Genomic DNA, 19,452 nt, shown 5'->3' with positions numbered 1-19,452 from the left:
GTGTAATGTTTAGTGATGCAATGTTGTGGTTACAGCCCCAAGTTTTTGTGCCTCTTCAAAGAAGTTTTTGTTCATCAGATGGAAGAAAGTTGGTTCTGGTATTACTGTATCACTGTTTTTGTCAAGTGACAATGTTAAGCATAATACATAAATTTAGCTATGACCTTTTTATTAAAAATCTGTGAAGCATTTTGTGATCCCCCCCCCCCCCCCGCCCCGAATATATGCTTCTGACCTTAAAAAAAAATCTTCAAATATAATTATGTATTGTCATCCTTGTAACTCAGTTCTGGAGCACAGGTGTACTTAATATTCAGTGTAGTGTCTTGCATATTACCTGTGTAATCTTAATCTTGGACCAGCAGCCTACTGCAAATTGTTGTCATGCAAAAAAAAAAGATGCTACCTTCACCCAAAAGCATATAGTTTAAACAACTTTACAAGAGATGACCAGTGAGTACACAAACTGAATAGTGTGGGAAAGAGATGACGAGTGAGTAAACAATCTGGGTACTTTTGATCTTCTGAAAAAGAAGATACATGTATCTGTTCCCGGATGCATTTCTTAGAAAAGTTTTCTAATTTATCCTAATGTTGAAGTGTTTTCCAGACCTGATAAAAACACTTCTGGTTATTGCAGTGTCCTATGAAATTCTGTTAATTTAATCTTACGATTGTTATATCATTTCTCATTATTCTCAGTCAGATGCTGTATTGTTTGCAGACTCTGCTGTCCCAGAATCTTGGCCATATTTTGTACTTTAGCTGACTCTGGTTGATTTTCACTTAAACTAAAATACAGATATTTGCCAAACATTAGGGATAATGGGAGATACTTGGATTTTAATTTTGATTCGTGAAAGTTGATGGGGTTTTGGAGGCATTTTGAAGAAGGAAATATGATAGTCCATATTTATCATATATGATAAAGTCCAAGGTCAGACTTTATCCTGGTATTTTAAATTACTGGAGGGGGAAATAACTAATAGTAGTAGTAGTAATAATTTTTAATACCTGTCATATGAAAAATGAGCAAGAGGTACTCTACAGAAGAAACTAATCTGCAGTTTGAAGGGAGGATTTCTGCAACTCAGTTTGACAATAGGAACTGTAGGCTGTACATAAAAGAGGGAGGAGACGGGAAAGAGGCACATAAGTGGTACTGAGCATGCAAAATGGAGAGATTTTTATGCTCAAGTTCTTCCATTTCCTAAATGTTTCCTGTGTTCTGCTCTATCTGATAAACCTTTCACAAAAACGAAGTTGCTTTGTGTGCTTCTGGTATCAACTAACTTCGTGCAGAAATATGAGGGTTTGGGTTTTAATCAAACATAGTATTGACAGTCATGGTTTCTGCTTTTTTTCTTAAAGTTTTACATGGATTCTTTAGGTTCTTAAAAAGGAACATTTAAATAGATCATGAATCCATGGTTAACACAGTTAATGTAAAGGTCGAATCATCTTTATTTTGCAACATGATTTTTATTTTTTTCTACTACAAATGGATAAATTTATCTGTCTTTCAGGCTTCTGCAAAGAATGATGTTTTAAAGGTCTGCAGGAAGGAATATGAGGTATGTGTATATGTGTCTGGATATATCTTACTAAAAATCAACTGTTTTATAAATTCTGTAAAAAGTATCCTGTAGAAGAGGGAAGTCCAGTCGTCTTACAGTTGTATTTCTGGATATACCCATTTTCATCCAAATGTAAATTACCTCTCTCTACAGTTTCTGTAGAAGTATAATCGTTTTCTGTAAAAACGTCTTGCCTTTTTTCAGACTTGCATATATCTTAATTTGAATGAAAAAGATGCAACTTTCAAAATGGAGACATGGATTCCAAAAGTTTTTGTTTCATAGAATTTTTGATGAAAGTCGGCATTCATTGTGAGCATTCATTCGGTCAGAAACATTTCAGCTTCTATAGTGGGAGAGTCAGCTTAAAAGTGACCTAAAGAAATAAACTCAGGAGAGAATAACCTTTTAAGTATCCTATCCTAATGTAAATCATTTCAAGTGAATAATTTTTTGTAACATCAGTGAAAATATAAGTGTTTGCAATTATTTTTACTGTTCTGCTTTTAAAATTAATCATCAGGATATTTTCAGAAATCTGCCTTTACCTGTGTTCTTTTTAACACAGTTTGTAGAAATGCTGGTCTGCTAGGACTTCTTTTCTTTCAACCTGTTTCTTAATTAAAAGCCAGATTCCTCCTCGCCCCTTTCATCTCATTTCTTCCTGCCCTGAATTAGGTAGTCCTGCATAAATTCTGCTCATAATCAGCAGTTCAGGATATCAGACATTCTCTGTTCTCTTGATTTGGGCAGAAGTAAAGCAGGTTTCCTGTTTTTCCAGGAAACGTTAAATTCCTCACCCCCCCCTTTGGTCCTTTTATAATCTACAGAGTATTTTCCTAGACTCTTCACTGTTGAAGTTACCATAGCTTGTTCTCGTAAAAATGAATTTTCATTGTAAGTAGTTCTGTCTCCTCTCGTGCTATGATATGCTATACTGTCAACATCTGTAAGCTTCTCCTCTGTTATGCTGGTCTGTTTCCTTCTTTTTTTCTGGATTTCTGCATTGCTGTAGGAGGTTGGCCAATATGGGTTGAAGGAGAACGGGAGAGGAAAGGTAAGAGATTAAAGAATGACTACAAAATGGTGATAGTCATCTTATTTACTTTTCCTAGTTCTTCTTTTTCCAGTTTTTATCTGGAATTTTGGAAAGTGGGTACCTTAGTCTTATTCAAGAGTGATCTTCCTGTTATTGTACAGAAAACCTTAACTCTTTCTATCTGTGCAACACAAAGAGAAGCAGAAGGAGAAAAATTATGGAAGAAGGAATCATTCTGGTTGGTGAAGAAGGAAAAAGACCTTTTTTAATGAGCATTAGGAGTAGTAGATACAGATACTGTGTTAGGGACAGAAATTAAGTATCTGACGTGGTAGATCTTCAGTTACTACAGAATTTTGTGTGACAATGGGTTTTCCTACGTATCTAGGCTTATAGGTACTCATGAAAAATAGTACTTGCAATGCTCTCAAGAGACCCCTCGGTTATATAAATTTAAAGGAAGTTTTGCCTGATAGGAGATTCCAAAAACTACTTCTGGAGGGAACCTGCAGTTTTTCACACCCTAGTCATTCTTTCTCCTTTTTAAAAAAAAAAAAAAAATTCTTGGTGCCTTGGTGAATGTGTCCTGCTCCCTCTGTACTCTGTGAGTAGCTTCTGTGTCTGTGACCAGTACCATACTTTGTACTCAGTTGGGTTGGCTGGGGAAGAAGCTGAGCAACTGGGAAGGGAGTGACTAGTTAAAACTGAAAGAGGTAACATCAGAAACAGCCTGTGAGTCACATAAATGCAATGTTGTCCATACTGTGTTTGCCTTTGTGTTTAAGAATTCATACTTCATTCACTAAAAATGAGGATCCAATTTAAGAATTAGTTTACAATAAAGATCATATTGCTTGTTCATCAGCTCTCAAGTCTGTTACTGAAGTATTGAATATATAAGTACATGACATGTAAGTAAACACTGGGTGAAATAAGAATATAAAAGTATAATTCCCTTTTTGCAAACACTCTCATAGCTTACCAACTTTAATAGCTTACTTATATACTCTTGTAAGGATTTCCCAGAGGATTTTCACAAACTTCTTACAATAGTTGACTGAACTGTGCATAGTACTTTTCTGTAGTCTTTTGAGATTAGGGAAGCAACTTCATGAGTTACCACAGCTTCCCACTAAGCTAGTGAGCATGAAGAATGAGGTAAGCCTTCAAGGGTAGGGCATAGGGTTCAGAGCAGTGAAAAAAAAAAAAACCAAACTCCAAGCAGTAGGTGTCACAAAGTTTGAAGTTGCAAAGCAGTCTTAGGTTGTGCAGTAGCAGAATCACTTTAGCATTGATGTGCCAGCTTTTGTAAGATTAATTGAAGATGCTTTTTCTGCTGATTGTATGTTTCTGGATGACTTTTACTGTAAATATTTATGGAGCTTGTGATTCTTCTAATTTGGAGACTTTACACATTTTAGAAATGAATCATGTTGTAATAAACTATTAATTTTTTGATCAGTGCATTGGAGATTACATGGCCTATTAAACATTTTTCATTTTCAAGTAGCGCTGCATACAGAAATTAAAAAATTTAACGCAACTTGCTGAATATTTTTGAGTGTTACTGAAATGTACTTTATTTGCCTTCTTCTGAAAGATTGTATTCTGCTAGTCCTTTTTTCCATCTTCTGCTTCTCAGATACTCATTTTGTCATCTTCATTTTTTTTCTCTAGTTCTATGTGTCTCAACTCTCTATCTTTCACTGCTTTCTTCCAGCTTTCTGCTATCCTGTTCATCTTCCTCTAAAAAGAAGGTAGGTAATAGTCAAAGGAACAAGAAAATTTCCATTAGATTGCAGTTCTTGAGTCTCTACACTGCATACTGTGAGTTCACCTCTCTGCCCATTAAGAACTCCAGTTCTTATTTCATGTGTACTAAATACGAAATTCAAACTTCTCTAGTTAATTGGCATTATGAGAGCTTTGCTGCAGCTGAGCACTATTAACATCTGCATGCGGTCGAAATCTAATTGGAAATGTTGCCCATTATTTAGCTTCTGCTCTTAAAACTGTTTCTGACACATAGTAAGCACTTCTGATATTCCTGGACTGTTAAAGGTATTTTTGCTCTCAGATTTGAGCACTGTTTAGTTTAATCTGACTTTGTTTTCGTACAGTTTTTATATACAGAAACTTCAAATGCAGTGCCTGCAGCTTCAAGTGCTGTAGTAGGGATTCAGAAAAGTATTCACTGTGCTACAGTATTGGGTTGTTGTATCTTCTAGGGTCATATGATCCTGTTTTATCCTGAGGTTTTAGTGAATGCTGGCTACCAATTACCCCTTCTGACAAATGCAGTCAGCAGTTTTTATCTAATTGTTTGTGCTGTTTACTCAGAGACAATAGATTATAACTCAAGGAACTGTTTAGGACATCAGTTAGGAAAAGGTTCCAAAACAGTTTTGATGAACTGCTAAGGCACATGGCTGTGTGTGACCTCTGGAAGTACTACGTAAGGAATTCAGGGTGGACTCTGATCATATACTACACATTGTAGCCAATATTATTGTCATCATATCTGCTGGTTCTTTTTGTCTCTGTTCTCTACTGTTCAAAGAAGGTTGATAAAACACTCAATGGTCTTGCCAAAATACAAATTCCAGTCATTTTGTTCTACCTTACTGTGCAAGTGTTCTCACTTCTTTACTGGTTTACATAATTGAGGAAAATCTTGGCCTTACGTGTTTAATTACTGCAGGTTTTTAAAGTTCTTAACAGATGTGCACCATCATTGAAACTTCAGCTGACTCCACTAAACCTTAGTACATTACCTTCTGACTTTATCTTCTGTTGATAAATTCAAAGATTAAATGAAGTCAAGGAGAGATTAACAGGACTTTCATTGCTGTTCTCATAGAGTGAAGCATTTTGTTTCCTAGTGCATTTGTTAACTGTAGGTAATACTTCTAAATTAAGATGGCCTTAATTGGATAGGATCCATATTCAAATATTTAACATGGTTAGGTTGCCCAGGACAACAGTACTAAACTTATTTTTCTGCCAGAGTTAGTAAATATAGATAACATGATAATTTTTAGGGAGGAAAAAAATCTTTGACTTTTAGTAAAATACTCTTGATTTCTGGTATTAAGGAACACCTTCGCTGTTGCTTTTCATTCAAGACACAAGAGGCAGCTGTTTAGAAAAAATGCGCTTATAATATAAAAGCATGCCTTACAATACAGAAGTCTTCTTCCTTTAGCAAAATGTTCTGCTGTATTTGTGTTTGTGTGCATGCATTTTGGTTTTTGAGCCGTTACCTGCAGCTGATGAGCTCCAAAAAGAGCGAAACCAGTTAGGTCCTGCAGTACTGGCTAAAATCTTTCTTCAAGGAGCTTCTGGTGAGGAAGATGGGACAATGTTCTCTGCTGGATAAACTTCAATTGCCTTTTTCAATTTCCATAACACCAAAAGGTCTTTGAGACTGTTTTCTTTAAGGCATACGCGGCTGTGTTGCCTGTGTCTGCCTGCCACTTTCCATTCCTTCTGCTTGTAGTCTCAATGGCTTTAATTACCAGTTTCAGCAACATTCGGTTTTAAAAAAAGAGAAGTCTGAAAGATGAGATTAATGCACAAGTAAAACAAATCATTATGTTTGTTTTTTATAAATTTCAATATTGCCATTTTTGTTCACTTAATATTTTATTCACAAGTTGAAAATGGAGTATCAGACTTCGTGTGTGTACACAGTATTGCCTTTTTATCCTCATTTTCCCAGATCTTGATGTCTTAGTTCTTCCTTTAAAGAGAACATCCTTTTCCGCTGTTTTGGGTTTTTGTGGGGTTTTTTTATTTTGTTTTTCCTTTACCTATATCTCTGTTTTATCTTTTGCTTTGTTTTCTCTGTCTTTCTCTTCTGCCAGCTCACTAGCAGATTCAGAATGAAGCTTGAATGGGCAGAAAAGCTGCTGATTTCTTAAATGAGTGCTACTTTACTAGAGATGGGCATTAACCCTGTGTTCTGTAATGAAGTTATGGTTAGTAATTCAAATCAGACTGACTGTCTAATGCTGTTACCAGCTTTACTTACGAGCAGGTGACTTCACACTAATTTATTTATTTTTTAAGATTCTCTCGTGTCTGTATAGCTACGCTCCCCACACGTGTACCTGTACTTTCTGGGAAACTGAACAATTGTCCAGACCTACACAAAGAGCAAAGTCAGCACCCAAATTAGCACTGTATTCTGTGGTGGCTACAGGCACTACCGTTTCATGAAATACGGTGAGTTGTTTAACAACTCAGTGCAGATGCAGTTCTTCCTTCTTCCAACTGCCCTTTGTCCACACATTCCCTCCTACTGCTAGCCATACAAATATAGTTCTCCTTACCTTACTCTGCCCCTGGCATCTGGCAGGTCCTTCTAAAAGATGATATCTAAAAGATATCTCTATTCTATATATTCTATATATCTACTCTGTTCTAACTTAGTATTACATCTGTTGAAATCGCTGATTTAAATTCCTGGGAGATGAGAAAAAGGAGTTTTCAATAGGGTTACTGGGAAAAATCAGGTCATGAGAAGATGATTACTGCCAGAGCTGGTGTAAAGGCATATAAAAGAGGGAACAGGGAGAGAAGAGTTGAAAACAAGGTGGAAAAGAGAAGTAAGACCACCTCCTCTTAACAGAAATATGAGCATTATTACAGTGATTAAGCAGCCTGTAGAACTATAGTTTCAAAGTACAGAAAGAAGAAGATTTATTATCTGGTTAGGGCATCCTGCCTGTACAAAATTGGTGTGTAAAATTGCTGTAAGAAGATAATTTTGTCTCAACTTGATCCCTTCTTTAGAGGAGGAGCATTGGTAGACACCATAATCTTTTCAACATTCCTCTCTGGTTTGTGTGTGGTTATAAACTGCAATCTGAGCTAACAGGGCTAGTGACACTAAAAAGCAGGCCTGAACTGCTTTTTAATAATTTTTTTTGGTAACATTCAACTTTTAAATAACATGACAACTTTTAGCTGGGTTTATAGCAGCATTACATCATGGTTTTAAGTATTGTTTGTGCTAACAGTATGGTCAAGTACTTGGGTATAACCATGACAGACAGACTGACTTTAGCCTTTTCAGGAGCCTCTACCATCCTAATGCATTAATTAATAAAGTTACAGTGGTGCTTTCTACCTAGCTGGTTTGTATGCAGCCTCTCAGTGCTTGATACAGGGTGGGTGTGGAGAAGTCTAATTTCAGCAGCTTCTGAGGACAGTCAGTTTTGGGTCAGAGTGATGTTGTGTATGGCAGTTCCTATCTGACAGTCGTTTCTTTCTTCATACATGGAAGTTCCCAAAGAAACCAGGTGGGCACAGTGAAACAGTGACTTTCTGATAACCATTTTCTGGCATCCATAGAGAAGGATTTATGGTGCTATAAAAATGACATGAGCCTTTAGGCAACAGTATAAATCAGTTCTTTACAGATGTAGGATGGTGACTCTGTCTACATGTTCTGTTTCCATGAGTTCTATTGTCCCTCGTCCGTGTTAGAGATGAACAGGTGACAGGATTTGCTTTGTGGGTAGTAAAGAGGAAAGATCTGAAGTGAATCAGATGAAAACTTGCTGCTGGAATGAAGAATGTTGCTGCGAATTCATTCTCAGTCTCAGAGAAATTGTGCAGTATCTGTGCTCTTGGGAGAAAAGAGCTAAAATTTGGTAGGGGATATTTGAAGAATGAAAATAGAATGTCTTAATTGTTACTTTGTGAGGGTTTGGGTGTTGTTTTTATGTAAGGCAGACTCTTGAATTTTTATGTGAGGTGTTCTCAATAGACCTGTGCTTTTATTCATGATCGCTAAATTTACAAGTAGTTGGTGTTCATGGAAAACTAACTTACATTTTGAAGTTAGATTTGTGTTTATTCTCTTATGGTCATTATTTCAGTGCCACGTCTGCCATGGTTTACCCGTGATTTAAATTTATTTCTGACTGTAAATAGAAGAAAGTGATGCTGCTTATTACAGTATTGGGACTGTCCTCTTTAAAATCTTGTGTTTGACTGTTAACATATTTCACTATCCAAAAATATATTATCCAAAAGATTATATAATTGTGAGACTGTAGAAAACAGGATTGTGGCACTATGATTTACATGACATAAAGAGTAATTGGCAAGTTGGAACATGTGATTTAATTTACAGCATAAAATAAAATCATTAATCGTGCGATACAAACTGAAACATCAAGGCTTGAGGCTTTTCAAATCCAGCTTAAAATGTGAGTCTTCTATCTTCTGGTACAGTAAGTAATGCTTTTGGCTCTTCGGATTTTCATCAGAACTGTCTATGCAGGAATGTTAATTCATTTGAATGCTAATTCACGCATAGAGAGCCAATGTGTGATCTGAAGTGCTTACTCTTAAATGAACAACAGAAAAGAGGATGAAGATAGCTATGAAAATGAAGCACAACATTTAAAAAAGAATCATGTTTTTACTTGGGTACTTACAAAACTTTCATGAGGGGAAAAAAAATTTTACAAAAGGGAAAGTGGGATTGTAGGATTCTCCGGTTCTCTAGTGGAATACATGTGCTTAATGAGTAGCACTTCAATGAAATAAGAAGTTGAGACTCTATAATATTTACTGATTCTGGTGTCAGGATTTAAGATGTCTGAAGGTGAGTAGGTAAGAGAAAGGGTGCAAAAAGTGTGGGTTGTATACTGGAGCCGTCTAGTAGAGATGAGACTGCCTGTTTGTGCCACTCCTGTGAACAGTGGTATGTTCTGCGTTTACCCTTCCCTGTTCGGCATAACTGAACGTGAGCAAGCTGCTTGAGAGGAAATCCTCAGCATTCAGATGTTGTAGTTACTGGTATTTTTATGAGTTACTGGGAGATTTGATTACATTGATATTTACTTTGCTTTTCTCTGTACTCCTACCTAGACGGTAGTGGGGGAAATAAGGATGCTGCCGAAACAGATTAATTGATTCAAATGATCTCTGAGAAGAAAGCAAGTAGAGAATATGAATTGAAAAACAAACTGCACTCTAAACAATCTCTAAGACAAAAAAAAAAAATCAAGATGATTCCTAACACGTTTGTATTTCCTTCACAAATTTTCACAAAAATACCCCAAAGATTACTGGGGATACCCACTTCTCTGCAATGCAGTAAATACTAATTACTAACGTGGATGAAGAATCTGGTGAACTACTGATCTTAAGTTAGGTCTGCATTTTGAGGTCTCTTTCTTTTCTTAGGTAGAGGTAGTGGCACAACTGATATTTTGCTGTACTGGAGCAAGATTTTAATCCCACGTTATGTTTGTGGATCAGTATGACAGTCTTTCTGTTTTCTTCTCTAGATGCTGTGTAAAATACAAATTTGTTTAATGATGGGGATAGGGGAAATGAAGGAGATCAGGAACTTTATGAAGATGGGGATTGTGTTTTCTCACTATGTTAATGTATTTGATCACTTTTTATAATCTGGTGTTCTGACGAGCGTGGAGGTCAGGTGTGCAGGGGGTTCAAATTTCTTTTTCACAATCATACAATTTTAAAGTCTTTGATAATTGGCAGCTACATTTCGGAATTTCAACCTCATGATGGAGTTCTGGAAAGCTTATATACGGTATCTGGTTTTTTTAAGAAGAAATATGCTTTTTTAGTGTGGGGAAGACTGTGGTTGTTTTGGGCAAGAGTGCAGTAGTCTTGAGGGAGGGGATTCTGCTCCGATCGGGGGAGAGCCCGCCAGCGGTACTGCGTCCAGATCTGGGGTCCTCGGCGCAGGAGAGACGCGGACCTGTTGGAGCGGGTCCAGAGGGGGGCCACAAAAATGATCAGGGGGATGGAACACCTCTCCTACGAGGACAGGCTGAGAGAGCTGGGGTTGGAGAGTTAGAGGAGAGAAGGCTCCGGGGAGACCTTATTGCCGCCTTTCAGTACTTATAAGAAAGATGGGGACAAACTTTTTAGCAGGGCCTGTAGCAATAGGACAAGGGTAATGGTTTTAAACTAAAAGAGAGGAGATTCAGACTAGATGTAAGGAAGAAATTTTTTACGCTGAGGGTGGTGAGGCACTGGCACAGGTTGCCCGGAGAGGTGGTCAGCGCCCCATCGCTGGAAACATTCCAGGTCGGGTTGGACGGGGCTCTGAGCAACCTGATCCAGTTGTGGATGTCCCTGCTCATTGCAGGGGGGTTGGACTGGGTGACCTTTAAAGGTCCCTTCCAACCCAAACCATTCTATGATCCTGTGATTGCTCTGTGGATTAGAGTCCTCTGAAACAAAACAGCAGGGTGTATGTGTTTTCCTTCTTCTGTTATTTAACATGTTGTATATCCTGCAGCTTTACCTTTTGGTTGCAGTTTGAGGGAGTCGGTGGCATGCTTTAGCTTTTGAGGTATATTGTTGAGTTAGTTTGTTGAGATTTTATATTTGCATGTGTGCATCTGTTCAGAGTTTTGGGGGTTTTTGGTGGTTTTTTTTTTTTCCACATAGAAACTTTAAAATTAGTGTCATTAAAAAAAAACCAAAAACATTTGGGGACACCCTATTATAGCATGCTGTTTCTAAGTTAGTCCAGGGAAGCCTTCCTATTTACTTGCTTGAATATTTAACTATTTTATTACGAGTGCACACAGAGCTAAGGTGACCCCTGATCTTTTAATTTCCTACTTTCAGTGGTTTTGTATAGTGTCTTTGTTTTAATCCAATCTAATTGGAACAAATAATAACAAAGTTAGATTTATTAGCTCATTATAAGAAATGACTGGACACTTAAATATTTGTTTGAACTTTTCCGTCTTGTAACGCTATTTTTGTTTTGATTTCAGAATGCTCTCTTTAGTTGTATTAACAGAAATGAAAGTAAGTATGTAATGAATAGTTTGTCTTTTTTGTTTTTCTTTTATACTGTTCTATCCTTTTTTCTCTAAAATGTAGGAAATTCTGTGGGTGTACATATACACAGATCACATGGATTCAGTTCCATAGAAAGACAAACCACATGCATAAATTGTCTTGGTCAAGTGATAAGGGGATTGGGCTGTTCATATAATTTGTATCAGTTCTTAATTTGTGTATCTGTGTTTGTTTTTTCTGTCCTGTTTTGATTATTGCTTAGAAGCTCATTTATTTCCTTCTGCTTTGCTCATTTAATGAGTGTTAAGTAACAAAATTAAATGCATAGGTGAAATCTGGTACCATGCAAGTGTTTTGTTGTCTGATGTCTGTCTATATATAGAATGAAATCAGTGTTTCAGGAGTAATTCTTGCAAAAGTAATTCTCAAGAACTGTATATTTAATAACATATCAAAAATGGCTGAATCACGATACCATCTATCTATTTTCTTGAATGAGTTTTAGGATACTACTCATTTATTTGTTTACTATTAATATTTGTCTAATAATTCAATTATAAGACAAGTCTGGTTACCTTAAATAAGAACAGAATAGCTGATGGTAAAATTCAGCTGGCTTGATGGTGTCTTGAACTTGAGTTCAAGATGGCTTTAGGGACTTTTTCTCCAGCCATACAAATAAATGTAATTTGGCTCATTATAGATATTCCCAGTCATTCTGTAGACTGATTATTTTAATAGAGCATAGAAGAATTTCATCTTGTTGTGGTTTTGTGGGTTTTTTGGGGGGTTTGGGGGGCTTTTTTGGGTTTTTTTTCCAGTAATACCTTGAGCATCGTTGAGTGTGGTACAGACATGCTCATTTATTCATTTCTCTGTGTAGGAACCCATAGATTTTCTGTTGTTTGTGTGTGTGTTTGTTTCCCCAGTGGGGTCAGTCTGTTGCAGTTATGCAGGTCATCATACAAACTGTCGGGAATATTGTCAAGCAATTTTTCGGACAGACTCTTCTCCTGGTCCTTCACAAATTAAAGCAGTTGAAAATTACTGTGCATCTATTAGCCCTCAGCTAATACACTGTGTGAACAACTATACACAGTCATATCCAATGAGAAATCCTACAGATAGTAAGTATAAAAAAATCTTTCTTTACTGAAAGTTATAAAAAATACTGAAAACAGTTGAGGATTGTATGCACTTTTTATGTAAAATGTGTTATTGTATAAGTCTATTGTCTAAATTGTATTAATGTATTTCTATAGTATAATTGTCATTATATGAATTTATATAATGATAAGGTTTGTTTGTAGGTGCATTATGAATTTTATTTTTTTTTATGCTACATATTGGTGTTGGGTTTTTTCCAGAGTTGAATCTGTTTGCATTTAAAAGAAGCAATGTTGTTTGAAATTATTGGCGGGGCGGGTAGGGAAGCCTTCTTATAGCACTCTTTCTCTGAGGGCTATTATGTCATGCATCTTGGTGGTTGTTGTATGCTTGATCATTAACTATCTTTAATTTTTTGACAGGTTTGTATTGCTGTGATAGAGCAGAAGACTATGCGTGTCAGACTGCTTGTAAAAGAATTCTAATGTCAATGAAAACAGAGCTTGAAATTGTTGATGGACTTATAGAAGGCTGTAAAACAATGCCTCTCCCTCAGGATCCACTTTGGCAATGTTTTCTGGAGAGTTCAAGATCTGTTCACCCCGGAGTCACCGTGCACCCTCCACCTTCAACAGGCCTCGATGGAGCTAAGCTCCATTGCTGTTCTAAAGCAAATTCTTCCACGTGTAGGTCAGTATCTCTCTACCCTCATTTCCAGTTGTGGAAATATTTCAGAATTTGTCTCGTATCAGGCTTTTGCCCGAATCTTGCTCGGTACATCAGATAAAGAGTTCTGTGAATTCTTAGAAAAAATACAGGTTTAAGTAATCAGATGGGTGTCACGTTCTGGCCAATACTTACTTTGTATTTCAAGAAATACTATTCTATAAGAGGAATCACACTTTTCTCATATTTAGCACTGGGTCATTATAGCAGACACACTAAGTTACTGAAACCTATACCTTACTTGTGGTCATAATAGCCAATATTGCAACAAGATGAAGAGGCCTTAACCAGATGCTAAAGAGAGCCAAGGGGACAATGAACTGCACAAACTCCCAAGTAGTTTGTTGCTGCATGTTTAAACCTTAGCAGTATTCCTTACTAGATGCTATTCAGATTTTTGTCAATTAAAAATAACTTAGGTTATTTAATAATTAAGTAATGGAACTAACTATTCCGACATTTTAAAAAAAAAAAAAAGGTTTTCAGCAAATAGTTGCACGCTTGCAAATAAGTGTAACTGGAGCATTTTTAGTTTAGAGTGGTTATCTGTCCACTTTAAAAATAGATCATTATTGCATTTTAAATGCATCAACATGTCAGAATAAGTTGCAAACATTGATTTTTGAGCTGTTGCTTCCTTTGATATCAAAGTTTCCAGTAACAAAACAACAGATCCTGAATGCAGCAGGATCTTACAATGAGTTTAGCAGTAGAGCCCTGGAGTTATGTTATTTCTTAGAACGTTGTAGCACAGGGCAGTTGATGCAATATTTTTTAGTTGCTTGCTTTGACAATGAGTTCTAAAAATTGATTGTTCCCTCACGTTTTCAATATGCAGACTGTAATAGTACAGTGAAAGTTCCATAACTTCAGTTGGGATGGGAACAGTTGTATTTCGTAGGGTGTCACTGGGAACAAAGTGGCTTGGGTATTGCTGACACCAGGAAACATCCCAAACACAAGCAATAAATGGTACACCTGTTTCAAACATCAGGGCAAAAGAAGAAATGTATTTTGCTTGCCAGTCACTTCTGCAGGAGGAGAAGGTGTGATATGAAGTTGAAGGATGGGATTGCAAGTTGTTCATTATCATGTCAACCTAGATTTATTACAAGTAAAATCAGCTGGGATAGTTCTCACCTCAAAGTCATTAGTTCAGGTTTCCAGCTATTACATTTTTATTGGATATTGCAGCTTTATATTCTGAAGTCTTTCAGTCTTACTAGCTTAAAGATTTGCTAGCATTCTTAAGCAAAACTGGAAAACTTAGTGAAGTGGGTGTTGTGATCAGCAAAGAAATGATAGGCTCTGCTATATCTGAACAACTGCTGTTGTTTTAATTTTATTTTCTTTGTCTTTTTTTTTTTTTTCAGAGAGCTCTGCACTAAACTTTATAGCACGAGCTGGGGCAATTCACAGAGCTGGCAAGAATTTGATCGCTTTTGTGAGTATAATGCAGTTGAAGTTTCCATGTTGACCTGTTTAGCAGATGTACGAGAACCTTGTCAGCTGGGCTGTAGAAATCTTACTTACTGCACTAATTTTAATAACAGGTAGGAGAGAGACACTGAATATTTTCTAAAGGAATTCCTGTGCTTTGATTGAAAAAATAAAATAAAATGTTTTTCAGGCTTATTATGAGATTGTATGTAGCTGTCTTTCTGCAAATATTTTTTTAGATAATTTAAAAATAAATAGTTTTTCTTTAGAATAAATTTTTGGAAATGTATTTAACAACAGGCATAACAAAACTTACAAGAATAAAAGCTAACCCATGAACTTGTAAAATGTCATTCATGTATTAGCGGCATAATCCCCTGTCTTACTGTATAGGCAAGTAAGCCATGATTACTGGAATGTTGTGTATTATAAATAAGGTAAAAATGCTTGTTAAATTTACATGTTACTCTTTTTCAAAATTCCTTTTCTTTCAGAGATATTCCTGTGGTTTTATACTCTATAGGGCAAAATGCATGATTTAAAAGTGGTGTCTGAATTAGTAACTGCAAGGTTACAAATTAAATAGTTTGAGTTTCAAAAAAAACATTTAAAATTTTGTTAGCTATTAGAGATCTCTGGCTTTTCTTTGAAATAGTATACAGTGACATGTGTATTATATGAGTGGTAGAATCACGTATGTGATAGATGCAGCCTGAGCAAATATAAATGATAAATCAACTTGCATTAGTGATTCACCAGGAAACATTCACACAGATATTTAGGATATCTATGATTCTTGCTTTTAAGTCAACTTTCTTCAGGTGATTTAGGTGATTCAGAAAAATTTAGGTAATATTTGATCCAAGAGGTAGAAGTGAGAGAGTTTATTTTCCTTAAAGGCAGAATTCAAATTGATTTTACCTGGCTTATCTGTGGAAGGGATTAATTTCTTTTATACCAAAAAAAGCAAGCCGTATCAAGGTTGTAGAATTCATATGGTGAAAGGTAAAATGTGTGGTGTTTTTTCTTGTATACATGCCATATCTTAACTTCTTCTTTTAAGACCAACAGAACTCTTTAGGAGCTGCAATACTCAGTCAGACCAGGGAGCCATGAATGACATGAAGCTATGGGAAAAGGGGAGTATTAAGATGCCCTTTATAAATATTCCCGTGCTTGATATTAAAAAATGCCAACCAGAAATGTGGAAGGCAATTGCCTGCTCACTGCAGATTAAACCTTGCCACAGCAAATCTAGAGGAAGTATTATCTGCAAGTAAGTACTGTGGGGGAAAAAAACAGTTTAGAGGTTCTGCTAAGGATTTTAATGAGAATGAAGAAGCTACTGTAAGACTGTTTGACTTATGTTAGGAAGACATGGCAAGGCAAACGCAGAAGGAATATGAGCTTGCATAGTTGCCATCGCTTGAATCTCCATCACTGTGAATGGAAGATGCTTGCCTGTTAATGAGATGGATGCATATGCTTCTTTTGTAAAGTTTATTTATTGTTGGGGTTTTTGGCTCTCTGTGGTGTCTATAAAACCTTTCGTCTTTATTGGTTTTGGGACCTACTGGTGATTTTCAGCTGACAGAAAGGTCTGAAAAAAATGAAGTTTATTTTTAAAAAAAAAAAATTTTTTTGAAAGTAGGTGATTGGGTAGAAAAGAGACCAGTTAATAGTACAGGTAGTGAGGTAGAGTTCAACCCATATTAGTCATTAGTAAATCAAGGAAATGCTTGGTCTTGAAAGATACGTGCATATGATGCCATAGAAAATAAAGATCACCAAGCCCAAAGTAGAGGAAGAGTAGTGCAAGCAGTAGTTCCTGTCTTTGTGTCACAAATTTGTTCCTCCCCCTGTATGTAAGATGTAGCATATACATACGTATATAAAAACACTCTGTTGTGAGGCAGCAGGGGAAAGTTGTGGATTCGGGGAAGGGAAGATTGTGGAAAGAAATCTTTTTCGAACAAGACCGTTTTTTCTTCAAGTACTGTTCATGAAGTTCTGTTTCTTTCTTTATCTGAAGATCAGATTGTGTGGAAATACTGAAGAAATGTGGAGATCATAATAAATTCCCTGAAGGCCACTCAGCTGAGAGTATTTGTGAGCTCTTATCTCCAACAGATGACTTGGAGAACTGTATCCCATTGGATACATACCTGAGTAAGTATCAACATACCTATGCAACAAAATTAGAAACCAAGATACTTTGAATGCTTATCATTACTTTTAGTAATTTTCATTATTTCTTTTAAAGAAAATTTTATTGAATTTGAGACATTTTATTTAGCGTATTAGAGAAAATGGGATTTTTCAAATTGCCATAGCTCATTACATTTATTCCTTCTTGTATTGGGTGTATGTGGCAAGGTTGTTTTCGTAGCAGTGGAGGCTGCAGGGGCTGGGGCTGTGTGGGAAGAGAAGATGTCAGGGACTGCACCGTGTCACACACGGCCAGCTCGGCAGTGGGCCCACTATAGGCCAAAGCAGAGCCGCTTCACAAAGTTTGTGGTGCCTCTGTGAAAACACGTTTAAGAAAGGGCAAAAAGTGCCAGAAAGGTGGAGGAGAAGGGAACAGAAGAGTGAGAAACAACAGAGGTAGCACCGAGGTCAGAGGAGCAGGAGGAGAGGAGCAGATCCCGAGAAGGCAGCCTGGGGAGGACACCACGCCACAGCAGGCGGGTATACCCTGAAAGAAGCTGCAGCCCGTGGAGAGCCCGTGCTGGAGCAGAGGAAAGGTGTGAGGAGGAATGAGCGGCAGAGAGAAACTGCTGTGAGCTGATCATGGTCACCATCATAGCCCCCTTCCCAATCCCCGCTGCGTCACTTGGGGCAGGGGCAGAGAAATCTGGAGGGAAGGGGAGCCTGGGAAAGTGAGGAAGAAAGGATTCGCTTTAATTTTTGTCTTTTTGTTCCCCTTACCTGAATCTGTAATTAGATGTTTATTTTAATTGGCAATAAATTTAGTTAACTTTCCCTAAGTCGGGTCAGTTTTGTCCGCAGTGGTAATTCTTACACAATCTCCCTGTCTTTATCTCAGCCCATGAACTTTTCTGTTCCTGTTCTACCTGTTTTCTACCCCCATCCCATTTGGGGTGGGGGGACTGGGTGGGAGTTTGGCTGTTAGCCAAGGCTAACCCACCACACTTCTCTTTTGGGGACTTCGTATATTCAGTGCAAGTATGCTAACCTGTATCATCTAATAATCTGGCTTGTTGAATTTCAATGATTTTTACCTACTTGAAAATAGACTAATTAATCTTACTTTAAGAAAACTCTGTTCTTCAAGAAGTCATCTCACATGCCAAAAAAGTACTATAATAATAAAACCACTAGCACTATTTACAGGAAAAAAGCTGGATCATGCTTGGGGGGACTTATCTCAAATAAATGTCACTTGAACAATAGCATGATTTAGAGCACAACTTCTTGATGTATAAAATTACACTTTTCCCTGATGCAGAAACTCTGTTCTTTAACTATGCAATTGGAATAACCAAAAACCAAACTAACTCTTGGGCCAATAGAACATGAGTTTAGTAGGTATAAGGAAGACTTAAGGTTTTGTGATTCTGTTTTCTTCTAGCAAGTCTTATCTCTCAGTGTGGAACACAATTGTATTGGTAAAATTTTGGTTTGGTTCTAGATTTCATTTAAATGCATCTTTTTACATAATTTTCCAAATCTGTTCTACCCTATTACTACTTCCTGTTGCATATTTGTCTCTGTAGGATTTAGACCTTTTTAGCTTTATAGGATTTATCCATTTTAGACCTTCCAAATTAAATTTTGATATTTCTTTCTCAGAATCCCAGGAACTTTGAAAGTAGTAAAATTTTGGTTAGGAAGAGCTGCAACTGAACGCATGCCTCAACAAAGACATTGTTCCCAGAAAGACAATGTATTGAACCTTTGGGTGGTTCTTTCCATTTAGCTGCTGCTTTTCCATGCTGTCTTCCCATTTCTTAATCTTATAACAGGAGAACATTACTAGTGAGTTAGAGGGAAAACAGAAACAAAAGTTCATCAATGATAGCAAACTTGGTTAAACATCAAGCGTACTTTAAACCTCCAAATTGCTTGTCACTGACTATGGGACTTCTCTTGATTAAAGTGGTGGTCACTGTCAATTTGTATTTTTGTCATATAGAGAAAATTATTGGAGAAACAAGACAGAGGAAATGTATTTTGCTTGTGAAGAATCATCTGGGTCAGTATTTCCAGGATTGAGGACTAAACTTTTGAAATGAGCTAACTACCTTTTCATGTCGAGCTTCTACCAGTATAGTTAAAAAATATTTCACGAAATTGTCAAAAATACAATTTTACTGAATATAAGTAATGCCGTGCTTTACTGAAATAAAATAAACCTCATTTAAATCAGTATAGATCCTATACATTCTGTTTTCAGGCCCAAGTTCTTTAGGTAACATTGTAGAAGATGTTACACATCCATGTAATCCGAATCCATGTGCAGCTAATCAGTTATGTGAAGTAAATAGAAAAGGATGTCAATCTGGAGAACTGTGTCTTCCGTATTTGTGTGTGCCAGGTAAGTGGTTTTGGACTTCTGTTTATACCTGAATTTTGCTGATAAACATATGTTACTGAAATTTTGTTGAAAGTTTTAAAGTGAATTGCTGATATCCCAAAAGAACTATTATCACAATTATCTTGTGTTTTCAAAAGCTATAGTCTGCCTTCTAGCTCTTTTCATTTCTCGATGTGTTTCTATTTTTATTGTCC

The 19,452-nt window shown here is 36.7% G+C and overlaps 1 protein-coding gene across 3 annotated transcripts in view; it reads left to right on the top strand.

The window, feature by feature from the left end:
* Positions 1-19,452, top strand: part of RECK (reversion inducing cysteine rich protein with kazal motifs) — a 63,973-nt gene that overhangs the window by 24,651 nt on the left and 19,870 nt on the right. For 2 of the 3 annotated variants that reach the window (XM_030041597.2, XM_030041598.2), the window contains exons 6-13: positions 1,527-1,574; positions 11,400-11,433; positions 12,357-12,554; positions 12,957-13,224; positions 14,634-14,813; positions 15,764-15,976; positions 16,733-16,869; positions 19,118-19,258. In XM_030041597.2, the coding sequence (XP_029897457.1) occupies positions 1,527-1,574; positions 11,400-11,433; positions 12,357-12,554; positions 12,957-13,224; positions 14,634-14,813; positions 15,764-15,976; positions 16,733-16,869; positions 19,118-19,258 (1,219 nt within the window). Of the gene's footprint in view, positions 1-1,526; positions 1,575-2,592; positions 2,635-11,399; positions 11,434-12,356; positions 12,555-12,956; positions 13,225-14,633; positions 14,814-15,763; positions 15,977-16,732; positions 16,870-19,117; positions 19,259-19,452 lie in introns of all 3 variants that reach the window. The other variant, XM_030041599.2, reaches the window with a different exon arrangement.

This window comes from Aquila chrysaetos, chromosome 18 (assembly GCF_900496995.4).
Source record: "Aquila chrysaetos chrysaetos chromosome 18, bAquChr1.4, whole genome shotgun sequence".
Classification (NCBI taxonomy): domain Eukaryota; kingdom Metazoa; phylum Chordata; class Aves; order Accipitriformes; family Accipitridae; genus Aquila; species Aquila chrysaetos.
The sequence above is the reverse complement of the archived record's forward strand: the minus strand, read 5'-3'. Positions and strand labels throughout refer to the sequence as shown.